This window comes from Larus michahellis, chromosome 3, assembly GCF_964199755.1.
Source record: "Larus michahellis chromosome 3, bLarMic1.1, whole genome shotgun sequence".
Lineage (NCBI taxonomy): Eukaryota > Metazoa > Chordata > Aves > Charadriiformes > Laridae > Larus > Larus michahellis.
In genome coordinates, this window is record NC_133898.1 from 102,009,074 (window position 1) to 102,031,177 (window position 22,104).

Genomic DNA, 22,104 nt, shown 5'->3' on the forward strand with positions numbered 1-22,104 from the left:
CCCTACCCACAAAGGGCTGTGGTTTGGCAGTGACTTGGCGGGGGGGAGGTGACACCCTGTGCAGAGGGGCTGCATCCCCATCCAGCTGCAGCTGGAGCAGGGGAGGCAGCAGTCACTGAGCCGGGCAAAGATGCTACAACAAAGCAAAGCCAGATCAAGCCAAGACAAGCTCAGACAAAGCATGAGACCCAGCAGTGTCAGGTCAATATAGAGCCTGTATCCTTCTACTGTTAATGGCACAAATCACATTTACTGGAATACAATAGGCGTTAAGTACAATTGTAATTTCCCTTCTGAATGTGAGACTCAGACAGGGTACTAAATAAGATATAGGACCTCTGGGAAAACTAAGCCTTCTAGAAATGTAGCAAGAAGCCCGGTGGAATACATCAGATTGCCTAAATTGCCACTTGATATCTCTATGTAAGTGACTGAATCCCACCCATAACACTATAGCCAGCAACCAAAGGCTAGGAAACAAAAATAAGAAGGCACTACATACTGAAAATGGCAAGAACGGAGCCTTTAGTCAGAGTATAAAGGAAGTTCTAAGCAGAGCTTAACAAGATTGAGTATATAATGGAGATGTTCAAGGTTGGAGATGCAGTTTTAGGCAGATAAGGATTTGAACAAAACCTTCACCTTATTCCTAAAAGAAGGGAAAGTTGTTGCATTGTAATAGGAGTATTTTGAATGGACAGGAGAGGATTAATGCCAAAGGTGCTGAAAAGTGATGAGTTAAGATGGATAATATATTCTTTTCACTACTAAATTTTACAAATACAGTTTATGACTGAGCACTACCTATCACCATCTTTATACTAATACTCATCCTGTCCATTTTTGAGTGTTGGAGTGGGAAGGGGGAGAGGAATCCGCTTCTTAGCTTAAATCAGGAATTGGAGATGATCTCTTGGCAGCAGCATTGGTAGCTTAGCACAGATAGTCATCAGTATTTGTAAGATACCAGACAGTGTAAGGAAGACACAAGATTTTCCTTCTCATATGCAATACCTATGCATGCCCTGAAGGGGAATCTTCTGTGCTACGGAAAAAGAAAGATGGAAAGTCATGGGGAAAAAAAATTACATTTTGTGTTCAATCTCACTTAGAAAGGGTGACTGCTGATTTCTGTATATGTTGTTATTTATCCTTAATATCTATTTTAGTTTTCTACTTTTACCAATTGATGTAGTGTCTGTTCATGTTTTAAGGAAGGTATATATTAGTAACAAAGTTTAGAGATTTTTGTCAGTATACAGAATCTTGCAATTACACAGTATAAGAAGAAAATCAACTGATGTTCTAGTTAGTGTGAGGAGCTCTTATTTAAAAATCGGTTCTTGTTTCATGCCTATTGACACCTATACTATCTTTCCAAGAAGCTAGCATGTAGTACTGTTCTACATTATTCTTCCACAATTATCTTGAATAAAACAATAAATACATGTGAAAAATAGAACTAAGTACTATGTTTGCACTCAAATGTTTCTTCACAACTTCTCTCGTCTCGTTTTCCACTATTTTCTTTTATTGTGTCAAAATTGTTTTCAGCTCTACAAGAATTATTATTGCTTTGTCCAGCCTTTCAAAGAGGTGCTCTGAGTTTTTCTGTAGGAATGCTGTTTTTAAGTGTTTTAACTACATTGTTGGCAGTCAAATGCATCCCTTGATAAATAAACTGACTTGACAGTGTTCTTCTCTGCTGCTATTAAATGGAGCTATATGCTCTCCTAAAATGTCTGCTGTGCAGAAATTGCCAAGCATGCTAGTAATCTGGACAGATTGTAATATCGTCTGATCGTGCTTCTGGGGAAGCTAAGGTAGCACTTTTGATTTTAAATGAGTTGTTCCTAGCCATTCGAGACATTTTTTATATATCACAGTTTCTCCTTGCTGTGGTAGTTCACCAGCCTTCTCCCCTGACCACCAGCATGGGAAAACTTTTAGTGTTATCTCTCTTCAGCCAAAGAAACAGTAGCAGTGGCTAGTCATGAACAGGTAGCATTTTTTCCAGGTGACACTATTGCTCCTCTTTCATAAGTCAATCTGGGTTCAGAAGGGACTGTTTCTTGTCAGAGTGTTTCCAAATTTCATAAACTGACTTGACAGCGGTCTTCTCTACTACTACTAAATGGAGCTATACGCTTTCCTAAAACGTCTGCTGCGTAGAGATTGCGCTAGTAATCTGGACAGATTGCAATATTGTCTCATCATGCTTCTGGGGAATCTAAGGTAACAGTTTTGATTTTAAATGTGGAAAAAAGGTTCAACTAAATCTTAAGTCTAGTTGCCTCTCCCAGTATGTTGCATTAAAATTGTGGTGTCCTATCTGCACAAGAGACATGCCTTATATGCAAAGCCGAGAATTTAATGTAGGTCTAACTGGAATCTTAACAATCTTGTCAAAGAAGTAATATTAGTCCAGTTACAAAAGTACTAAGACTTACCATGCAAGTTATCTGATTATTGCAGTTCAATCACGGTAATAATAGTTCAATAGTTAAAACTGACAAACAAACTTTCCCTTTTCAATGGTTTCATTCAGGAGGAAACAGTTATGGTGAGTTGTCATTGTGAATCCTTTGCCAAGGGAATGTGGTGGTGGCTTCTTCTTTCTTGTACTTGAGTGGCTCATACTAGGGGATACTTTTAAGCATTTTCTAACAAATTCTACATCTTGCTGCTTCTGCATTTCGGTGTTACATCTGCATTTGTTATATAAGGTGTGGGGTTTTTTTATGTTGGAAGCTTGTCTTTTGTTGCTCCTAAAGCCAGTTTCACCCAGCTTCAAATGGATCATCTCTTCAATGATCAGTAGTCAGTCAGTGATGATTTGTTTATAGCCTTGATCTGCTCACCAGTGTTTATATTTTTCAAAGCCTCTACTGTTATCCAGTGTTTGTATTCCACAATACCACATAATTCATTCTGTGTGACAGAATATCACATTAAACTGTGTCACTAGAATAATACGTGTTACTAGTATCTGTTACTCACAGAGCTATATCAAAATTATTATAACAAGAGACATAGCACCACACAATTCTGTAAAGATAAGCAAAACTCAAACAAATTAGATAAGTCTGCTAGAGCTAAAAAAGCTAAAACACAGCTCCAGGCAACCGTAAGTCAAGTGCAGAGAAATCATGCCTGATAAGCCCCGGTCCAGTGGCCTTGCAGTGTTAGAACAAACCCTGTGTTTTTTCCTTCAGCAATGCTATATCTACTAATCTAAAGGACTAAAAGTGAGACACAGGAACAAACTGTGTTGATACTATTTGTAAAATTGAGACTATATTCTCAAATGGAACCTAATACAGTTCACTTGGTTTTGAACCATTCAAAGTGAAAATGACTAACACTGAGAATCATCTGAGACAGCCACCATGAAATGATCCTTGGGGATTCTTGTAATAAGCTAAGGGGTATAGAGAGTTTAGTCTTGACAATAAATAGCAGCCTGCTACTGAGGTGCTCACAATTCTGTATTATAACTGTATTATCAACAGTTGGGAAGTATAGAGGTCTTAAATAGTACTTGCAAAACTAGACTAACTAAAGTAGTACAGAATGTTTTATACTAGAAGGGCTATCTCTTTGGGTCACATCTCTCCTCTTCTTTAGCATTTTGTGAGCTCTTCACTTGTTTTATAATACAATATATAAGAATTATAATATGATATAATATACACAAAGGAGTTGCAAGCTCAGACCTTAGATCTTTCCAAATGCCAGTCTTCTCACTGGCTAGTCCAGCTTTAAGTTCACTGGCTGCTCATGTCCACACACACACACAGTAGAGCAGGGGTCACACAGAAAATAGTAATGGAATTGAGTAAGAGGATAACACAGACTATGGGGATTGTGTGGAGGGATGGGCCAGAGCAGTAAACTGATGAGAACCATGTGTACACGCGCCTACTTTCTATTGCTATTCCCATCACATGCACAATAATGTCGTTTCCTTTGTTGCTAGTTATAAGGCTCTGGTTGAACCTCTCCACTGTTGTGCTTGACTGGTTCTTTCAATGTCCCATCAGTTAGTGACCTGAAGCATCTTGTGTTTGTTATCATCTCAGTTATCTATTGCTCCTGAAGGTTTGCGTCATCCTAGTTAATTTATTACTTTACTTATGTTTTGTCCTTTTCCCATATGATGAATACCTGTTAAACAGATATACTTACAAACCAGCTGTCCTTACATTCCAGTCGTCCTTAAGGAAGTGTCTGACTGACCCAAGGGAAAAAAGCAGGTTGGATTTAGCTTTGAGATATTCTCTGTCTCAGAAATCCTCCTAAGTCTATAGCAACATCTTTGGTAGCTTAAATACACCAGAAAAAAATCAACTGCAAAGAGTACATTTCTTTTCAGTGAGAATTTTATAATACAGTGTATACTTCTGTAGATTTCTCCCTCAGGATGGCTTTCAGCTTGGAACAATAAGTGCTTTGCATGTTCTTTGGGAAACAGAAATCCCCAACTTTAGCCACTTGTCCATAATTTGTGACTTTTCAAAATAAAATACTTCTCATGAGGAATATTTGATTCTGGCTATTTATAAGCAGGAAAGACTTTTAAGTGTAGAGACACTCAGAGTAGTGAGAAACTTTAGAGAGCAAACAATCAAATAATTTTTTCAGCTGACTGGATTTGTAAATACAAAATCTCACTACAGATGCACAACTCCTAGTAATATAACACTAATAAGGAGATCCATCTTGCTTAAATCTGCTTTGCAAAAATTGGGCATTTGTGTAAACAAGTTGCATTGGTTCTACTAATATTGAATGGAGCAACAGGGACCCTCAAACTATGAATCGTCCCTTCCAGAAAAAAAATTTGAATCACTTTCTGGAAATTGCAAGGTAGGATAGATCTCTGAACTGTTATGAACTGCTCTGTGGAAGCACCATCCTTCCCCCGCTGAAAATGGGGAGATCTTAGATGACCGGGGGCAGGGGGACAGTACAAATAAAAATTGCTTTACTTCATTTTCTGTCTTGGCTGGAATAGGCTGCAGACCATTTTGGCTACTTTTATCATTTTTCGGTGTTCCGGCACAGAGATCACTAAGACGTGAAGAAGCAATGCCTTTAAGTGTATCTATATAAAATCTACTAATTCAAAACTTCCATTTTCATATGCATGGTTCTCAACACAGTCACAAAAGGAGCTGGTTTGAACCAAGGAAATTGGACAAATAAGAATAAGAAAATGGTGTCTGATGTTAATTTGCTTTATTGTATCCGTGATTGTGAATGAGTGCCTGGATAGCACAGAAACATGTCAAGACTGATGTTACGAGAGTTTACATCAGCTATTGACCTCTGTTGACATACTCATTCATTTACAAGAACTATTAGTAAAAAGCTTATGAAGAGTTCTCTTTGAGCCGGGGTTGACCAAATGACGATAGCTTTTCTGTATGTGAAATTTGAGCGCAAATCTGGATTATTTTAGCAAACAGCCGAATGGTGGCTTTTCATCAGTCCTGCAAGGGCACACACACACACACACGCCAGTTCCTCCTCTAGTTCTGCCCACACTACTGGTGTGTGAAGAAATGCTCTACTTTCCAATTGGGTAGATTAATAAAATAAAGGAAGGAGTGTGTTAACTGTAATACACTTTCATCAAGGCTTAGCCATTATGCTTATTTTACTGTATTCATTGTAGCCTGAGCTTCCACAGATTAACCTTTCTTATAACACTGTCACACCCCACCAACTGTGATTTAGCAAGTACGTAATTTATCACTTAATAGGAATGTCCATATTAACCACAGTGGGAGATTTTACTGGCAGTAAAATCTGCTTTTTCTCTTAGGGAAAATAAAGGCTGTATCCAAGTGGACTGAGAAAGTTTAAGGTCTCTTATAATGAGAATGACCTTAGAAAGAATGGAACTTTTTATTAGCAAATGTTTAGTATGTGTTGTAGTGGTCCTGAGAAATTCTGTGAGAATAAAGACCCTTATTGGCCAGATATTTTTATAAATAAAAATGTAGACAATGTCACAAGTAGTTTTGTGTGTCCTGAGTAGTAAAAAAGTAGTTTTATTTAGCCCACATTGCACCTTCATTGTTATAATCAGGAATAAAGCTCTAAATACGGTCCTTACTGCCCTACCATTGCATTGTCTTTTTTTTTTTTCTTTTATATAGAGGTGATAAATTCTCTATTTTATTAACTCTTTTTCAAGCACAGAAGAAAGATGAAAAGTTGCAGAGCTTCCAGCTCCAATCTTGTCTAAACTACCTGAATCTGTTTTGGGCTGTTCCATGCAACATTCCTCCTCTGGGAAGAAGGACGCCTTGCACTAGAGTTCCCAGCGTAGTATGCTGAGGGTCACTTATCTAAGAGGAATAAGAGCTCATTTTTCCTTACGTTTACCCCAGGCAATAATACGTAGTAGAGATGGGGCCAAAAACCAGCAATAAATGTCTGACATCTTTAAACCAGTCAGAGATTTATGTAAGTCTACGTGAAGTTCTGATTGTTAGTGAAAATCTGGGGCTGTTAAAAGTGAACATATGGATAAGGTCACAACCTTATGGTTTGTAGCTCCTGTTCTAACATTGGTTCTCCAAGAGAATAACGCTATTAATTACCCTTTTAAAATTCATTTTACATTTGCAAAGTTACATTCTGTATAAACTAATGATGAATATGGAGAAGTTCCTGACTTTAAGAATCAGAACATTTACAGGATCTGAACCTAGATCTCTTGGACTATGTATGTGACTCCTCTTTTCAACTTACTTAATTTTACTTTAATAAAGATTTTTCATACAACACTAAAATATTTTAATCATTGAATGATTTCTCCTATAAACAAGAAAAAAAGCAGAAAGGAAAAAGATTACTTTTGTTATTTCAGGTTATAAATCTCTAGCAGGGACCCTGATGCTAACATGATAGGAACATAACTGTAGATGAATAAATGGAAGAAAACCTTCTAAATTCAAACATACACTCAAGTGTGTTATTACTATTTTTTTTTTCTTTTTGATTCTCATTCGCTATTCTTTAAAACAGAACTAACATTTCCTGACAGCCATGGAGAGTTATAATTTATTTTTACTTCATTCCAAGCAAAATTTTACTTCAGAGGTAAATAAACTTTCTTCATTCTTGACAGTGCCTCGAAGGAGAATTCAGAGGAGGGAAGGGAAAGAAAAAAAGTAACACGATGTGCTAGACCTGCAGCTTAGGGAAAGCTTCATTGTCGATGTTCTAAAATTAACAATCAGAGTATCACCCTTGGGAAGGGTTTTAGAGAAAGTAATCCGAGAAAAGCTCTCTCGGGAGACTTCTGTATGTTCCCTGCTGGCTGCTTTGTCAAATTCTCTCCATAGAAACAAGTACATCAGGAGAAGCAATTTTCAGTAGTATTAGTGATAAGGCAGCTGACTCATATTACTTTGAACTTAGAGTCATTTGGCTTATGGAGACAATCAGTTTAACCTATGAGTGAAATCAGAGTAACATCAAAGATCTATGCTGATCCAACATAGGATCACAGAAATCACTAAGAGTTCACACACCCTTATCACTTTTTCAGAATCTAAAAGGAATAGAACATTTAAAACATTTTTTTTATATAGCTTACACATTGGTTGGGTCATCTGCTGCATCATCACCAGCATCCACAATCTTCGGACCAGATGGATGACCAGACAGGATATAATTCTCTTTGATGCGATACCTTCGTTTTTCAGTTTTCCATAGGAATTACTACATCTGAGCTTAATCATGAAAGTTCAAAATCTGTAGCTGGTGAAACATGTCCACCAAGATGAGCTCATTATGTGACCTGTCCAGCACCCACATTTCTAGTGTTACTTGTTACTTGAAGGCCCTGATAAAGACTACTATGAAAGTTGTTTGAAATGCATGATACAAAGCTTGGAGTAGTGAAATATCTGGAAGGAGGGTTTCTCAGCTGAAGTGATTTACCTATAGAAGTTCCTTCTAAAGTAATGAGATGCTTGGTCATTGTTAGATAATTATGAGAGCTTCCTCTCTGAATTCTCTATCAGGTTCACGGTAACATCCCCATAGCTATTAATCTAACTTTCAGAAAAGAAATATATCAAAAGTTTCAGTAACTTGATAAGTGAATCGAGAATGCTATAAAAGATTCTACTGCCAATAGTTTTTTATTTGAATCAATTTAATGTTATAATCATGGATGGTCAAAGGATGTAAGAGAAGCAAGGACTCTGGGGTGAGACAACTAAAACAGCATCAGTTGATTTAAGATACAGACTTTCTTTGCAAATATTGCCTTTTTCAGATAGGCTTTGATATTGTATAATGGGCAGGAGTATGCAGATCTAATGGTTCATACAAATTTTCTTGACCTTTTCTTTTAACATCAGCTATGGCATTGTGAGAAACAGAAAGAAAAAAAATCCACACCGAAAATATTTCACCAGAGGGTGCTATTTTGCATTGTCTCAGAAAGTATCTTTTTTTTTTTTGTTAGAGAATATGCTTACAGTACAGATCAGTTCCTGAAGAAATTCATATTATATTACTGTTTTCTGAGGTAGGTTCCTTAGCAAGGTTCTGGCAAGCTCTGAAGAGGCCTACTCTCTGTCTTAATTACTGTAAATAGAATTAATTCTTGAGGTAGGGAAATCAATTGAGAATTTCAGAAGTTATGTATAAATCTCTGGAAAAGCGTATAGCTTTGTGGTGGGTTGAACTTGGCTGTCTGCCAGATATCCACCCACTCTCTCTTCTCAACAGGATGGGGGAAGAAAAAATGGGGTCTAAATAAACACAGGCAAACAGACTTGACTTGGTGTCACAGATGGCGCAGTGCACTTCACTCACAGAGAGAAGCAGCAATACATTTATTGGTATAAAAAAGGGATTTAACAAAGTTTGATGGTAAATGTGACAGTGTTTTAACAAGATCCGAGATGGCAAGGCACACTTGGTTATTTACTGCATAGAGGACAAGGTCAGATAGAACTGTTAGGGAGACCCTCCCATTGAGTCATGAGGTTCAGAATGGACCCTCTTGCTTTCTAAACTTCTCAGAGAGGAGTCTAGGTGCAGCTGGATACGATCCTAGTCACAGATTTGGTCAACGGTTTATTTCTAAAGGATTATATATGCACAATCAATCCTTTATATCACTTAGCTAAGATTTCAAAGTTTAGCATGCTATTAATCACCTACCAAGGATCTGTTGCGGCAAGGAATCTCTGAATGTCGAGAAGTAACCTTGAGCGACATCCCTACTCAGGGGAAGATCCTGGCATGCAGTCCATTGTCGTGCAGGAGAGCTCAAAGGGCTCTTGGGCTGTTCACTATTCATGGGGGTAAGATGATTGACTTATAGTCGTATTTGCATATTGACCACAGTACCAGTATTGGCAAGTTAGTACTTGCCTATTGTGTTGTTATCTGTCTCCCTGACACCATGTTGAGCCAGGGACAGGCATCATAACTAGATCCACCCATTATGACCACCATGGGTGGTTATCACTTGGGCAGGGTAATGGGAGATAAAGGTTGGCACCTGGGGAGGGTGAGCACACTTGGGGAAAATTAAATTTATTGCCAATTTAAAATAGAATAGGATGGTGAGAAGCAAACCTTCCCTCCCCCACGCCACTGCTCCTTTTTCCCCAGGCTTAACTTCGCTCCTTTGTTCCCAACTCTACCTCCTTCTTCCCTGAGTAGTGCAGGGTTAATGGGGAGTAGGGTGTTGTGGTCATTCATTGTATAACCTGATGACAGTACTTCTTGTATACATTCATTTATAAGGCAACATTTTTTTTTGGTGTGTGTTAAGGCAATACAGATAATGCATAGGTAGATGTGTAAACTAAAGAAAAAGAAACCACACAGAAATTAGAGCAGTTAAATTTGAAAGAAATAAAAAAATCTAAACATTCAAAACTTCATAAACATCGCTTGCAAATTAAGTATACTTAATCTTTCAAAGTAAAGTTGGTAGGGTCAGGATTTTGGCTTGCTCTTGTATTTCTTGGGAAATAATCATTTCAGTTGAATAAAATAACGTTTGTCTTTTTTTTTTTTTTTGTCTGTGAACAATCCTACTTAAAAGGGCAAAAATGACGCATTGGATTCCAGTAAATTGGAACTTATGATCCAGAAGGTTGGCTGTTAGAGTGAAGTATGATAACGACTGCAAATTTATTTGGCACCATGGATGAATTTTCCCAATAAATTTTTAAAGCTTTAAGAAATCATGTTGTAATGATATGTATATTTAAAATGAATCAGTGCTCTTCCTCATTTTTTCTTTCAAATTAAAAGGATTCTGCAGAAGTTTGTTGTCTTAATACTGCTTGGGAAGGTCATGACTTAGTAGTGCTAAGGTAAGGGTCATGTATTTCACAGGAAACATCTATAATAATCCTGAAGGTGGTTGAATTATCTAGTTTTCCTTGCCCTTCCTTTTTTCCTTTCCAAGCTGGCATGAGAGCATCGATTAAATGAATGATAAGGTCCATGTTTGATCGATTTTTCACTTTTTTAATTTAGAAGGTAAAACTTTCTATCACATTTGAAGTTGAGAATTATGGTTGAGATAATAGAGGTCTGATTCCAGTGGAAGTTAAAAAGGAAAAAGTTGCCTCGCAAATGTCAAGGCACCTTGTGGTCCAAGATGATTAAAACTAAACTGTTTGCTATATGAATCCCAAGGTGCTGCTATATCTCAGCTTCCATGACATTTAGCCAGTGACTTTTCATAGCTTGTTAATAATGTATAGCAATCCCAGTGTAAATTTGCAGTGACAGAGCTGGGCTGTTACAGTACAGCAGTTAACTAGATTTATTTTGGACAGAAAATGCAGATTTGAAAAATAAAAAAATCATGACTGATGTCAAAAGGGATTGCACAGTTACAAGACTGTTTTACTGAAGACAGTTGCTCAGGAGAGGTGCTTTTCACATTGATCTATTATTCTGTCCAAAGCCCTAATTACCTAACCGAGAGATATTAACACAACATTGCCCCACTCATCAAGGTTAACACTCACGAAGAAAAATTGATGTCCCAAACAAATTTCGTAGTGTGGATTGGTCCATAAAGTTCATTGATTTTACCAGGTTGAATGAGTCACATAGGCAGGTAAAGGTTACAGCATAAATGCTCTCTTATAAGTACAATTGCTGTTAATCATTGCTCCCAGATAAAACTAGTAAACTTCTGTGTTGCAGAAGCCATGTTTTTTCTGAACCTTATATCTCACAGATATACAAATTATTCATAAGCTGTAAAAGGTTAGAAGGCAGATGAAGAGAGGGAGAGAGGAGGGAAAGGGTACAGATAAAAAATAGACTCAAAGAATGATGAGTTACAAAACAGACTCAAAGAGCAACGAGTTGCAACAGGATATGAATTAGAGTTGTAAGGAAAAATTTGGCTGACATTTGGGTTCTTGCAGATTTTCTCTGAGGCTCAAAGTTTACTCACATAGAAGAAATTTTACTGTGACTGCAGCTATTATTGTTACAGATCAAAATCCTTCACTGAATTCTCTTAATAAATCACGAATCCATCACTTTGGAATTGTTTTAAATGTAGTGTTTGGTGTAGTAGAAATGTATGCATGCCAGTAGCCCTTAGAATGCAGAATTATCATGAAGTAGAACTTTGACAGTATCTATCACTGCTGCATTCTTGCAGGAGTTTTACATAGGACATCTTTGGTTTTTACTGGAAACTTCATCCAGGAGTTGAAGTCTCTTATTGGTTTACTCACTCTTTATATGGAAATGTATTAGCAAAAAATAGTTATTTTGGCAACAGATAAATATTTACTGCAAAATTCTGATTAGGCTTGAATAACTCCACTTCTGCATAAAACACTTGAACAAGTCTGCAAAGTTCCAATACTGATATAAATATGGAATTTCGAATTTGTGTAGAAACCGTTGTATTTTTTTTATGTGTTGAAATAACTGAAAGTTTGTTTTAAAAAAACACAAAACAAACCCTTAGATACTTATTATATAACAAGCTAGTAAAATAACTTTGCTTTTGTTTCGAATAATTTTCAGGAGCAGAATAATTTTCAGGAGATTTTCATCCCCACAACTGTGGCAATGTGTCAGATTTTTCTACAGTTAGTGTTTGGATTGATAATCATTTATACAAGAGACTATAGACAGTTGAGGTTATGCTGAAGTGTGAGGAACTCAGGAAATAAGCAGACATACAGACAGATCTTTCCTCAGCTGTGTTCCAATTCATTAATAGATTCCTCTGCTGCTCTTTTAGTTTTAATCTGAAAAAAAATTTTTGCTTTGATGTGGAAACAGCGATGTTCTCAGGTACAATCTGACAAGCTCTGGACTAGTGGAAAAATAACTGCTTCATTCTCCCAGTGTAAGTTGTATGAATTCATTACAGGAAAAATGCATTTCTACCTTATTATTGATTGATAAATCACAATGTCCAACTTAAAAAAAAAACATTTAAGGTATCCATATTTTTTTTTATTTGTTAATTTTCCTGCTGCATTTACTATTTTAATTATTTTATTTGATATAATGAAGAGCAGGAGTGTGGACCTGGGATCAGTCTCATATGTGCAGCAACTGCTGCATTAGATTGTTAGATGTTATATATAAAGCAAGGACATTTCTCATTACTAACAATTAGTCCAGTTCTGATCCACTGTATAGCCAGCCTTTGGGTAGGTTGTCTACAACACTGTGAGACAGGGCTACTAAAATCAGGTAGATGGCATTTTATCAATCTTTGATTGATAAAATATCGATAATCTTACAATTTCTTATAGTTCTGTGTATCTATCAATATTATAGTATTAAATGCTCAAACTGTGGTTTAAGATTACTAAATCTACGAGTGTTTCTTAGGGCCTGATTCATCTTTCCTAAACTGGTCAGCCAAGTGCATATAGACAACTCCACCTTTTTTCTGTACCTATACAATTCTTTATATTAATGGGCAGCTAATCCTTCATCCCAAATGAGTCATCTTTCTTTTAGCCTGAACTGTGTAGCTAGGCAAGTTTCAAGCTTGCAAGTTGCTTTTATACTGAGTCCATTACAGCCTATTCTCCAGCCCCTTTCCTGCCTGTTCCCCGATTCTGTATAATGCCTCGCTCACTCGATTTAAATGTCCTAGCTGCTTTTTGCAAAAAGACCTTCGGTGCATAACTATTCACACTGCTGTTACTGAATCAAAGGACCACAGAACCCTGTGGGACAAGAACAAAGAGCAGCTTCTATCAACCCATAGTGAATCATAATATAAACTACAGTGAAAATCACCTTAATAGAGCTAGAATGCTGGATCTGACAAAATAAATCTTCCCAACATAACCCTGCTATTTAGGACTCAGGCAACAGAGATTCTTACTGCTTTCCAATGACTGAATCTTCCAAGGTATCTGCAACCACTTGTGACACCAAGTACAAGTGAAAGGTACAAACCTTTGAATTTTTTTTTAGCTCTATGAGCAAAACATTCTTCACTGTCATCAAGGCATAACACGACAAGCTCTGTTATCTCAGCACTTTGGGGGATGGTGAGAGTGCAACGATCATGTTTTGGAATCATCTAGTAATAACTAATGAACCTCTCAAACTGAACATCTTCACTAGAAGCCAAATTTGATAACTCAACTGTGACAGAGGCATGGCTTCTTTAGAAGAATAGGGCTGGAAGTATCTCTGCCTTATCACTCCCAACCCTCTCCAGGGATGATGGGGTACAGGCAAGGAAGAGGAAGCCTAAGGTGAACTAGTACTAGTTTCCAGAGAGACTGGAGACTGACACTGAGGATGAGGTAATTGGTCTTTTACAAGCACAGACAGTTTTTGTCCCAGAGCCGTTGCTTTTTAGACTTTTAGATGAAAGGAGCATAAAAATAGTCATGGCCCTAGTGCAGCATCATCAGGGCACTGATGATGCTGGCTCTTCTAGCTCTGGATGAGCAGTGCCATGGCAACTTCATCACTGAAAGGGCAGGGCCTGACCCTTTTATTCTTTCTGTTTCTTGATAGTTTTTTCCTTCTGTCCCCAAAATATGATTTTAAAACTCAAGTTTTATGTTTTAAACTTCACTTCCCTTTTCTCTTTCTTGAGTGACTCTCTTGTGTTCTAAGACCACTGGTGTTTGGATCTTCGTTCAGCCTGTACTTCCCTACTCTAAGTGTTCCCAGCCTCTTGTTCTGTTAGTATTCTTGCTCTCTCTCAAATGTCCCATCTGATCTCTCTCACCACATATATTAAGTAAAATAATTATTGATGAGCAAACTCATGTCTTGCTCATTATCTATTTTTTCTGTGTTCGTATCAGCCAATAGCCCAAATGGCAAGCATAAAGAGGAAGCACCTTTAAAATCATCACTGGACTTTGCTCCTGATTTAGGAATTTCAGCTTGGAAGTGCCTAAGATGTTAATAGTTACGCTTCAAGATGATTTCGACTCACAGGTTTCCTTGGTGGCTTGGGATTAATTTAGCTATAAAATAGGTCTTACCAGATGGGTGGTGGAGCTGGCTACTGATTCTAAACCTGTGTATATATTTAAGAGGCAGTTTAGACACCAAGACGGGTATATGCCTCTTTCTTTCAGTTCTGTTCTTCATTGTGCTGCTTAATATAGGTGCTATTGAAACAGCATTTGTCATAACCAGGACAAATGCCCATTAGCTTCCTACAGGACCTTCAAGGTCATCTTAATAAACTCCTGCATTCGTTGTAGAAGGCAGAGTTTCCATTCTGGTTGAGATTAATGGGGAGTGAGGAAAGATTGCAAAACTGAAAGTTTGCAGGTATCATTACATCACAATTTGCAGTTAATGTCAGATGCAGGTTGAAAACTGCAAAGAAGTGGCTCCTACAGGTACATAGGAGATTTAATGGCCACTAGTTGGCCATGTTTTTGTGGAAGAAGGAAATGAGCTGTCGTCTTCTACACCACACTAATCCTCAGCTAAGCATTTTGCTGAGATGCTTATTCCCATCTCTGTTCTTTACTGCAGAGTAAAAATACTAAAGTTACATTCTTCTGTTTCAAATCCATCCAATTCAATAGAATCTTTTCAGTCTTTTGTTCAGCTGTTTTATTGGTGTATGCCCAAATTAAGATGATCACTCCTGATAATGATAGATATAAAGGTACAACAGAAAAAAGGACTCTATTTGCACTATGTTATCTCAGCATTTAATATGAGAGAAAAAAGCTGTAAAGAATGATAGAAAAGAGAAAGATCTTTGCCGTCATCCCTATAAACAGGTCATAATTAAATGATGAATACATTATTCTTAGAGAAGCAATTTTTTGCTGCCTTTCAGTACTGAACTATTGATCTTATGTTGATACCTTTGTAAATTTAAAAGCTCAGCCTTCACAGTGTATTAGCTTTCTTTATCAGATAAGCTCTATGAGTTATTTTCTGTATACCTAGATATGTATTTCCTAATGAAGGCATAAATTATTTTTTATTAAATAGTAAGCAATGTACAAGATTTGCAGTCGTCATACCTTGATAAGAAAGTGATCTAAAAGCCTCTATTTTTCACTTGCAGAATGGTCATATCCCAAGCACCACATACAAATGTGTTCCAAAGTATTTAAGTTTAATGCCATTTATTGCAAAAGAACTGTTTTCTGTATCAACTTACACTTTTTAATGTCAGTTGTATTTACATTCTATTGTTTCTGTTCTTCCTAATGCTCAAAAAGAAATGACAGAAGGGAGATAAGAACGTGGAGAGCCATAACAGAAATACAGATTTATAAAAAAAGGAGTAAGAATGAAGGAAAGTGAAAGCAAACAAAAATTTAAGAAATTATTGAAGTGCTTTTCGTATCCTAAGAAGTGTTAATTTCATTAGTCACCTTAAATACGCATAGGTATAGTTATTCTGTCCAGAATTTGTACATAATAATTGTATATTTCTTCCAGTTTATGTTGTAACCACCTTTTGTTTTTTTAAGTGAAATGTCTATGAGCACACCCAAGTATAAAGTTAAATGGATTTTAAACTGTCCCAGTATTCCCTGTGTCTAGTTGCCTTTTTTTTCCCAGTAGAATATTCTTTCCATTATTTTATAGGCATTCATCCTTCTGGTCCTCCTTCCCATATCTGCGATAAGTTGCTCTCTTCAGGTTTTTTTTATTATTTTCTTTTTAATATGCTGTGTAGCCAGTGGAAAGACGAAGGTATCTGCAGAAAATCATTTAAGTGAATAGAATCATCCTCTGCACCCCTTATTCCACTGAGCATAAACTATCCTAGTGTTATTACAGTTAGGTGGGTGAGGTTAGGTGGGATGAGTCCAGTTCTAAATCCCAGGCTTTGCTGTTTGCCCATAGGATGAAAGGCCAAACTATATCTTCTCAGTAGATTTTGCTTAATGTTTTGGGGCCAAGGAGCTGTACGGGTGGCCTTATGGCTCACTCATTAAACCTTATCCATGTTTTTTCTCTCACACATTATAGTTAGATATTTGAAAAATAGTAGTGTGTTCATCAGTTTGTGCATTTTCCAAGCAGTATGCCATCACTGTCATCTGTGGTTGATCTGCACTTTGGAAAATCTGTTCTGCTGTCATTGTCTTGGTAGATTCCAAATTCCCATTACCCAGAGTGTATTCCATATAAAATGAAATAAATATGTTCTAATAGTCAAGGCAGAAGTAAACCAAAACATAATTACCCATACATAGCGTAATGATCCTTCAGAAAGTGTTACAGACACCTGTTCCGTGGTCCATCCTCCTTCTCTTTTGCTTCAGGATCTGGAAAGCTAAGGCAGACACTGCAGATACTTCATTCTAACGATGTCTTTTGTTTTCACATGATGTAGCACCTTGAGGAGTACGTGACATGACTATTCTAATTTGCTCAAAGGTAGTTTTTTAATGTACTGATCTTCCTCTAAGTGGGGCATAAAGTTTTATGCTCTTCATTAGAGCCAAACAACATATAAGGTGTGCACCACCCCATTGCTAGCAGGAGTTTTTGAATACAGTGCCTCATGTGAAATATATTGTACAACACATCTCAAAAGAGAAAATGTAAATGTCATTAGGGGGCTCTATTTTGCAGAACATATTTGAGTATATCTGTGCATGTGCATGCAAGGACATATCTCCATAATGAGATTAGTAAGATTTCTGAGCTTCATTAGAGGTTTTGTGAGCCTATTTAGGTCAGTTGCATAGTTATATGTTGAAATCATATGGAATTATTTTGGTAATAATGATCACATAGGATTTATAACCAGAAAAATACAGAAAAGCTTTTTCTATATGACTAATATTTGATAACTAGAATGATAATGAAAACATGGTCCCTGAAGGTTAGCTTTTCTGCTGTAGTTACATTTAATGGTGCAACATTTCTCAACATGCAGTTTTCCAAACGTAGACGGCAGTTACTTAGTTAAATAAACTGTTTTAGTAGACAGACCGTCTCCCAAGAGTACATTGAAAAAGGTTTGTACTGACCTGCTAGAACCAGTAAACTGTAATTGAGACTGTTAGGTTTGATCATGATCCAGATGTGAAATTTGCAGATGGGTTTTACTGTCATAAATCCCCTAAAAGATCACCATGGATTACAGTGGGAAACTTGGAAGAGTTCCAGTAAAATACTCCTTAAAACAGAAAGTAATATATGAGATTGTGTCATGTTAATGCACATAATTTATACAAATTGCTTCCACACAAAGTATATTTGATGTGATTGTTATGCATAGTATAACAATTTGGAATGTTGTTTGCTTCAGGTGTCTTGCTGGATTTTCTGGACAGTTTTGTGAAATAGAAGTTAATGAGTGTAATTCATCACCTTGTCTACATGGCTCAACCTGTGAAGATCATATCAACGGATACACTTGTAAATGTCAACAAGGTAACTGATGCCTGACAGAACAATCTTAAGCAATGATAGTTTTGAATTACCAGTTTTACTACTGAGAAAATCGGTAAATTATATCAAGCTCTTTGTATGTAACGTATAAGGTACGAAATGATTAACTATCTCTTTGACAAGTTTTTTTGAGTAAAATCTAAAGAGAATTGGCTAGTCTAATAAGCATGTTAGAAAGACTTAACACTAAAACCAGCTCACTAAATGAGTTTGAAGAATTATCTAGAGCTAAATTTATTAAGTATGATCTTTATTGATGTAACTTACTGACCAAGCAGTCAAGTAGGCACTATATAGCGACTAGATAATTTAACTAGCTACAGAATAAGATTGACCGAAAAGAAATTCTGAACATTTTAACTAATATTTATTATTATTGTTGCTGCTGTTGTTGTTGTCACACATACCCATGCTTAGGTCTGCTGTCTGGGATGAAAAGAAATTTTCTGAACCATTATAAATAGAATGAACACAAGCACTTTCTAAAAAAAACAGGAGCTGTTTTCTTATGCTAGCATAGATCAATTTAAACAGAGCTTGTGATTTAGGAAAGTGTAAGGGGTTTAGGATTTATACAAAAGGAAAGGTCACAATCAGCCCGCATTGTCACACAATGACAAAATTAATCTGTTCAGGACTACCCACTGTCTCCTGTCATGTCTATTATCAGAGAGCCTTTTGTCAACGTAAGTAGGGTATAAATTACTACCTTGAAGCATTCTGCTCCATAATTCAGTTACTCTTAATTTAAGAATTATGCTAGTACCTATCTCCTGAAACTTTTAAGTTTTCAGTTTAAGTCTGTTGTTTCCTGTTGTACTGACCTGCACTGCTGAATACTTTCTTTGATGGTACTGATCCAAGATTTCTTAGTGATTATTTTAGAGATTATTTATATGTATTCTGGAAGATAAATATTCACCCATGTTGTCTTCATACAGATGATACGCTTATCCTCTTTGTAATGAGGTATGTTCACCTTGTTGGCTTCCATTTACAAACAATAAGATCTTGCTAAACTCTCCTGAAGTCAAGTGACTATACATGTATTACACAAAACTTTTCTTCAGTCTTTGTAGCAATCTGTTCATGTAATTTTTACATAGATTTATATCCATGGTTGTTCCTCATTATAAAGAAAACACATCATGAATTCAATATCAATAAAAACATATTTGATTTTACATATTTTTTCATTCTGCAGTGTCTCTACTGCAGTTTACAAAACTATATGTGACAGATTTAAAAAAAAAAAAGTAAGCCAGATACTGAAGCAAGTTGTGTGTGCACATGTAATGAGTCAATATTGACAATTTATTCATTTGTTTAGCCAGTACTGAGGAATGATACTCTATTATGTAAGACTTAAATGGAAGTATCTTTGGCTTACTAGAGTCTAATTAATTTTAGGCCTAACTTGCTGACAGGTTAATATTTTTATAGCAACTTTTTTTATGTCTAAGAGATACTCAATAATCCAGAAAGACACTATACTCCTGATGTATCAACCACTGAGTGAAAAATTTCTGGACTTTGCCATACGGAAGGTCAGAATTCATGATCATAACGGTCCCTTCTGATCTTAAAAGTCTGAGTCATGACCTATCTTCATTACTGTATGTCTTTTTTCCTCTCAGCACAGTTACACAATTACCCAATGGAAATTCAACATGGATAAAACTGTATGTCCCCTCACTCTACCTGATACTGTATATGGCTATATACCACTTCACCAATACAGATGACTTTAGGACAACTTAAAAGATTTTTTTTTTATCATTACAGCGCCTCACACAGAATACATTGTCGAGTTCAAAATTTTTCTTATTATTTTTAAAGCTAGTAATACTTTAAATATAATTGAATATAGACATTTAAAAATTTCTTGCCAGTTAAGGACTGTAACTGATGTCTCTATGAAACTGTACGTGGAAATGCTTGGTATAAGTAGAAAAAAGCTTCTTTAGGGCCTTGGAACTCACTCTTGCTGTTAATATGTTTTAAATACTTTCCAAACCAAGTGTAAGCTGCTCTTCTTTTACATTGCTTTTAACAATAGCATTCATTAGTAAGGGTGAAAGAGCTCTATATTATTGCTTCACCAGGAGAAGACACTGTGAAGGAACAACATGCATTAGGTATATGCATCATGTTTACATATAGAATCACAGAATCATAGAATCATAGGGTTGGAAGGGACCTCTGGAGATCATCTAGTCCAACCCCCCTGCCAGAGCAGGGTCACCTAGAGCAGGTTGCACAGGAACACCTCCAGGCAGCTTTTGAATGTCTCCAGAGATGGAGACTCCACCACCTCTCTGGGCAGCCTGTTCCAGTGCTCTGCCACCCTCAAAGGAAAGAAGTTCCTCCTCATGTTTAGGTGGAACTTCCTATGCTCAAGTTTGTGCCCATTACCTCTTGTCCTGTCCCCGGGCACCACTGAAAAGAGCCTGGCCCCATCCTCCTGACACCCACCCTTTAAGTATTTATAAGCGTTGATAAGGTCCCCCCTCAGCCGTCTTTTTTCCAGACTGAAGAGACCCAAATCCCTCAGTCTTGCTTCGTAAGAGAGGTGTTCCAGTCCCCTAATCATCTTGGTAGCTCTCTGCTGCACCCTCTCCAGCAGTTCCCTGTCCCTCTTGAACCGGGGAGCCCAGAACTGGACACAGTACTCCAGGTGCGGCCTCACCAAGGCAGAGTAAAGGGCCTCCCTCGACTGGCTGGCCACACTCTTCTTACTGCACCCCAGGTGCACCCATTGCTGGCTCATGGTCATCCTGTTGTCCACCAGGACTCCCAGGTCCCTTTCCACTGAGCTGCTCTCCATCAGGTCAGCCCCCAACCTGTACTGGTGCATGGGATTATTCCTCCCCAGGTGCAGCACCCTACACTTGCCCTTGTTGAATTTCATAAGGTTCCCCTTTGCCCAACTCTCCAGCCTGTCCGGGTCTCTCTGGATGGCGGCACAGCCTTCCGATGTGTCAGCCCCCCCCACCAGCTTTGCGTCATCGGCAAACTTGCTGAGGGTGCACTCTATCCCCTCATCCAGGTCATTGATGAATATATTGAAGAGGACTGGACCCTCCAACTAGACTCTGTGTCCCTAATCACGACCCTCTGAGCTCTGTCTTTCAACCAGTTATCTATCCACCTTACAGTCCATTCATCTAACCCACTCTTCCTAAGCTTCCCTATCAGTATGCTGTGGGAGACCGTGTCGAACGCCCTGCTTAAGTCAAGGTAGACCACATCTACCGCCCTCCCCTCATCTATTCATTCATCCAGTCATGCCATCGTAGAAGGCTATCAGATTAGTCAGACATGATTTCCCCTTGGTGAATCCACGTTGAGTACTTCTGATAGCTTTCTTTCCCTCCACATGCCTTGAGATGATGCCCAGAATGAGCTGTTCCATCATCTTTCCAGGGATGGAGGTGAGGCTGACCGGCCTGTGGTTCCCCGGCTCCTCCTTCTTGCCTTTTTTGAAGACTGGAGTGACATTGGCTTTCCTGCAGTCCTCAGGCACCTTGCCTGTTCTCCAGGACCTTTCAAAGATGATGGAGAGCGGCCCAGCAATGACTTCCACCAGCTCCCTCAGCACTCTTGGGTGCATCCCATCGGGGCCCATGGACTTGTGAATATCTAATTGATCTAATTGATCCCTCACTGGATCCTCCTCAACCCAGGGGAAATCTTCTTTCCCTGTTACTTTCCCCAAAGCCTGGGACTCCTGAGGGCTGGACCAAGCAGTAAAGACCGAAGCAAAGAAGGCATTCGGTAACTCCGCCTTCACCACATCCTCCGTCACCATGGCTCCTGTCTCATTCAACAGTGGGCCCACAACTTCTCTGGTCTTCCTTTTGGTTCCAATATACTTGTAGAAGCCCTTCCTGTTGAGCTTGACATCCCTAGCCAGGTTTAATTCCAAGGTGGCCTTGGCTTTCCTTGTTTCATCCCTGCATGCTCTGGCGGCATTCTTGTAATCCTCCGAAGGGGTCAGTCCACTCTTCCACTTACTGTAAACATCCTTCTTCCACTTGAGCTTTTTCAGAAGCTCCCTGCTCAACCATGCAGGTCTCCTGCGTCCCTTGGCCGATTTCTTGCTCTTAGGGATGCGCAGATCCTGAGCTTGGGGGAAGTGGTCTTTGAATATCAATCAGCTTTCTTGAGCCCCTTTGCCTTCCAGAGCCC

At 37.9% G+C, this 22,104-nt stretch overlaps 1 protein-coding gene across 1 annotated transcript in view; it reads left to right on the forward strand.

Annotated features, from left to right (window-relative positions):
• Positions 1–22,104, forward strand: part of EYS (eyes shut homolog) — an 875,293-nt gene that overhangs the window by 454,462 nt on the left and 398,727 nt on the right. The window contains exon 29 of the mRNA XM_074581469.1: positions 17,771–17,895. Within this exon, the coding sequence (XP_074437570.1) occupies positions 17,771–17,895 (125 nt within the window). The remainder of the gene's footprint in view (positions 1–17,770; positions 17,896–22,104) is intronic.